Raw genomic sequence first — 5,244 nt, 5'->3', positions numbered from 1 at the left:
GATCTATAATACCAAGAGCAACATTGATGGAAAGATTGAAAGACATAAAGCAAGACTAGTTGTCGAAGGATACACACAACAACATGGAATAGGTTATGCGGAGATATTTTTTCCAGTCACGACGATGGAGACAGTGTGTACAATGTTGTCGATTGTTGTGCAACATAAATGGAAAGTGTATCAAATGGATGTAAAATCAACATTCTTGAATGGAGTGCTAAAAGAGGAAGTATATGTTGTGCAACAACCTGTTTATGAGGTAGAAGGCCAAGAAGACAAGGTGTATAGTTTGCGGAAAGCTCTTTATGCGCTGAAGCAAGCACCACATGCTTGTTATAGCAAGATATATTTACTTGTTGCACAATGTCTTCGACAAATGTGACAAAGAGCCTACTCTCTACATTAAAGAGAGTGACGGTAAGCTTCTTATTGTTGTCCTATATGTAGATGATTTGATTTTTACAAGTAGTGATGATTTCATCATCTTTGATTTCAAAGAAGTCATGAAAGTGAGTTTGAAATAACTGACTTAGGGTTGTTAAGGTATTTTTTGGGTATATAAGTGAAGCAAACAAAAAATGGTATTTTTATTTCTCAAACAAAGTATGTTGGAGACAGTTTGGAGAGATTTATTATGCAAAACAACAAGCCCGCACCAACTCCAACTATCATGGGGTTGAAGTTGAGCAAAGAAGATTGCAGCAGCAATGTCAATCTGACATTATACAATAGTATGGTGGGCAACTTGACCTATTTAATGACAACTAGGCTGGATATAATGTATGCAGTAAGTTTGGTGTCAAGTTTCATGGAGACACCCAAGGAGACACATTGGCAAGCAGCCAAAAGAATTCTAAGGTATGTCAATGGGATAAAGGAGTATGGTATTTTGTTCACTGGTACAAATTATTTAGGCTGGTTGGTTACATTGACAATCACTGGGCAAGAAGTGTCGATGATAGAAAGAGCACGTCAGGATATGTTTTTCATTTGGGTTCTGAAGCCATTTCATGGGTCTCTAAGAAGGAGACGATAGTGTCAATATCAACAATAGAAGATGAATATGTTGCCACAATAGTAGCAATGTGTCAAGCAATTTGGATGAGAAGAATGTTGAGGGATTTATGTCACGACCAAGAGGGAACAACCGTTATTTTCTCTGACAACAGTTATGCAATTGCATTATCAAATAATTCTATTTTTCACAAGAGGACCAAGAACATTCATGCTAAATATCATTTTATTATAGATTAATTAACAATGATGAAATTGTGTTGCAACATTGAAGGTCACAGGAACAGTTTGTTGATATTTTCACAAAGTTATTGGCACATGATTTTTTTTTTTAATTTTTTTTTTATTATCTCAGAGACTCTTTGGGAGTTGTTAATGGCAGAAGTTGTGATTAAGGTGGACTGTTGGAAAATTAATCCCAACCACCACATTAAATAGTCCGAGAGCAAAAATACTTGCCATTAGATTTTGTTTGCAGTTTGCGGATTTTTGTTTAAAATTAAATGAACTGATTTTTGTTTAAGATAAATGAAGTTCTCACTAGGAGTACAAATTCTCCATTCTGCAACACAGATGAAGTAATTAAGAAAGAATGTGCACTAGGAGCACAAATTCTCTATTCAGCGACACACATAAAATAATTAAGAATGAATGTGCATTTAATGAAGGGTTGGTGAAAAAATATGGTCATTTAATGAAAGGTTGGTGAAAAAATATGGTCAAACATTTATTGCACAACATCTAATAAAATCATATGTGAATTTAATGAAGGGTTGCTAAAAATGTGTGGTCAAACATTTATTCGGCGATTGTTACTTACACTCCGCAACATCTCCGTGTTCAAAAATCATTTATTTTATACCCTTGTCGAGTGAGAGATCAAGACGAGAAAATCATAGAGCAAATTTTGGTGTATGTTTTATTTTGTTTCTCCCCAATTTTACTATGTAAATTTTATTTTGTTGCTCCCAAATTTTACTCTATTTTACTCTGTTCTCCTCTACGTTAAATTTGTTTGAGTTTTAACTCAAGTTTAGTTGCGATTTGATCTCCGCAACTGAAATCTTGATAGAAACTTTCGTTTGCCCCAAATCTTTCATAACCATCGTGATCGTCATGGAAGAATAATCCATAAAAAGTTATGGCTATCATTTCAACTTTTATACGGTCTTCTAAAAATCATGACAGGATGTTTTCGAACTCCACTTTTGAAGTTGTTTCGTTATCCGGAATGGTATGATTATGAAATAACGAACACAGAATGTCAACAGGGTAGTGACTGAGAATAATAGAAATCGCGATAGATTGCTTGGGAATTCGTAGAGAAGAACCTGCCAAACAAATATCGAAGTAATCTTTATCCGGAGAAGGTCGACAGGATTATTTTGCGTCAACGTTTCGCCTTAAACAAGGGTCCATATTAATTAAGAAACTGAATGCCCACAAAATATATTCAGTGCTATGCACTGTGGGAAATGCGCTTCTGGTTGAACTTTTCTTAATATTTCCTAACGAATTAAGTCATTGGGCTACAAGGTATTGAACAACCGGTTGTATTTAGTTCTTTACGCTTCCAGAAACAAGTATACGCTTCCTGGTTGAACTTTTCTTAATAGTTCCCAACGAATTAAGTCATTGGGCTAGAAGGTATTGAACGACCGGTTGTATTTAGTTCTTTACGCTTCCCGCAACAAGTATAAGATCTGTGATTACAATTTCCTTTTTAAAATGTAGGCCGTCTTTGTTTATAAGTCCTCTTGGAGCTCACTTACGGAATATATTTATCAATCAAGACGAGCAAATTGTAAAAGATATACATCAGAGACGAGTCTTGGCCCACTCAGCAGACGAAGCATGGCTCATTATTAGGCATGCGCTTCCATCAAAACATGACAAAAAAACTCCACTATCATGATAATCAAATTAAAAGTTAATCATCAATACTAAACAAGATTCCAATGTCAAAATTGTGCAAGTATTTTTAATGGTTAGTTTTCATGACATTTTCCAAATATTTTTTAGGGTTATTGCTCAAGTTAAAGTTAAACAAGAAACCAAATTAATGTATAAGATTTTTTATTTATAAGACAAAAAAAACTCACTTAAATGTAGTGACTGCTACTTAAATTTATAAAAACATATATATTTTATGCGATCTAATTTTAAATCAATAATCTTTTAAAAAAACCACATAACCATTAAAACCCAACCCACTCAAACTGTAACATACTCTTTACAAACTTCAAACTCTCTCTCCCAGCGAAATTACCAAAAGAAAGCAGCAAAACTACTCTTAAGCTTCCAAACACCTTTTCATTTTCCTGAGACTCGCGATAGTTATTGGACGATAAATCCCCGAAAAAGCTTAACGGTGATACACATACTTATATGAGTGGCTGGAAGCTAACAAACATGACGGAGAAGGAGGCAGGTAGCTATATTTTTAGTTCAAAGTAAAAACTATACTTTTTATATTTCAATGGTTGTGTTGGTGGAAGCTAACCAACATGGCGGAAAAACAGGATGGTAAATATATTTTTTTGTCAAAATAAAAATTATCTTTTCTATATTTGAAAAGAAATCAAAAAATACAATCTCTTTTGACCGTAAAGCAGTTTATTTGATAATTTAAGTTTATTTGATAATTTAAAAAATTGATTTGAAAATAAATTTGAACATATTTAATAACCTAATTAAATCTTATTTAAATAAGATCAAATAAATGGAAAAACAAAACATGAGTAAATCTTATTTAAATAAAACTGAAACGGACAACGCATTACTATTAATATTATTATTACATTTCTGAAATAAAAGCTAAGCTAAAAACTAATAACAAAACTTCTTTAGATCCATCCTGATATTATTTTCCCTAGATATATGAAAAACTTGCACATAGTCATATAGCCCGCGGATTTTCCACTGCCAAGTTTGCATAATCAATTATCAAAAACTTGCACATCGTCATATAACCCGCGGATTTTCCTTTGCCAAGATTGCATAATCAGCTATGAAAAACTTGCACAACGTCATATAGCCGGCGGATTTTCCTTTGCCAAGATTGCATAATCAGTTATTAATTTTAGTTGTGCTTTCATCTCCAAACGGGTGGGGAACTCTCGGGTAATGGTTGCGATTGGCACCCGGAGGTGGGTAGTCGCTCATGAGCCCGTTGCCTTCCGCCAACAGTATCTTCCGGTCCTCTAACATTTCAGCATCCTGCACCCAATAAACACACGAAATATATATCGCTTCTCTCTTATTAAACTAAATATTCAAGTACTGTAAAATATTCAAGTGAGGGAGAAAACAAGCCCTCCGCACCTCCGTTAGTACAGACTGGGATTCGACTACTTCAACAGCTTGAATGGATGTTCCTTTTCGATTCGAATCCTGTAGCTGAGAATCTGTAACACCCAGTTACAACCATTAATATATCGTAATCTGCGCAATATTTTTTTTAAAGATCAGCTTGTTGGTACAATTTTTTTCTTCTTTTGTTTGTGTATGCATCTGCTATTCATCTCTTCGAACTTACCATATAATAAAGTTCGGCGGGGCATTCTCCCGATTGCCTCCATGCATCCGAGGGACCAGAGGAAAGCCAATAATAGCAACCAAGTGTGGCTTCTCTTTCCGAAAGCCATGGAATCCAATCCTTTCGGTTTTCTTCGCTTTCTGAATGAATGAACACATGACAGAGTGCATGGCCATATATAGAGATAATATGTGGGCGTAAGAGAGCGGCCAGTACACATATGAAGCATGCCTAGCGTTGACTTCTTAAAGAATGTCAGTATATATACCATGTTTAATTCATGTTTATTCCATTATGATATAAGTGAGAACCCTAGAACCTACTAAGGGTCAAGCCTGTACGCTATTTAGATGGCTAACTTTAAAAGGCGAATTGGAGCGTAAGAAAATGCTAAAATGAGAATTCATTGCGGCTTAGTTTTCAAACGTGTAATGATTATTACATATTCTATGTTCAAAAATGAATGCGAAATATGAGGGCCAGCTAGCAAACTAGCTCAGAGAGTCCCACCACCGGGGAGAAGCGGTCTTGTAGCACTCGTTAATTACTATTGATATCCCACTCGCCTATTCATATACAGACACAGTCCACATAGGTACCGAAAGTTTAACCATATTTTTAAGGTCATTGGCATATTCTAAATTGTCAACGAGCAAATAATCATGGAAAATATTACGGTTGGACCTTTCAAA

General features: G+C 35.0%; 1 protein-coding gene across 1 annotated transcript; it reads right to left on the bottom strand.

Moving 5' to 3' along the window:
- Nucleotides 1-3,861: 3,861 nt before the first annotated feature.
- LOC149192680 (uncharacterized) lies at nucleotides 3,862-4,686 on the bottom strand. Its single transcript, XM_089406444.1, has 3 exons — nucleotides 4,553-4,686; nucleotides 4,339-4,421; nucleotides 3,862-4,233 (listed from the first exon to the last, which is right to left on the bottom strand). The coding sequence occupies exons 1-3, from the start codon at nucleotides 4,659-4,661 to the stop codon at nucleotides 4,084-4,086; spliced, it is 342 nt and encodes a 113-aa protein (XP_089262570.1). The 5' UTR covers nucleotides 4,662-4,686; the 3' UTR covers nucleotides 3,862-4,083.
- Between the last annotated feature and the right edge of the window lie 558 nt (nucleotides 4,687-5,244).

This window comes from Pinus tabuliformis, chromosome 2_2 (genome assembly GCF_031772625.1).
Source record: "Pinus tabuliformis cultivar Carrire ecotype Pingquan chromosome 2_2, CPIR1, whole genome shotgun sequence".
NCBI lineage: Eukaryota > Viridiplantae > Streptophyta > Pinopsida > Pinales > Pinaceae > Pinus > Pinus tabuliformis.
Note: the sequence above shows the minus strand (reverse complement) of the source record. Positions and strands in the feature narration are given on the sequence as shown.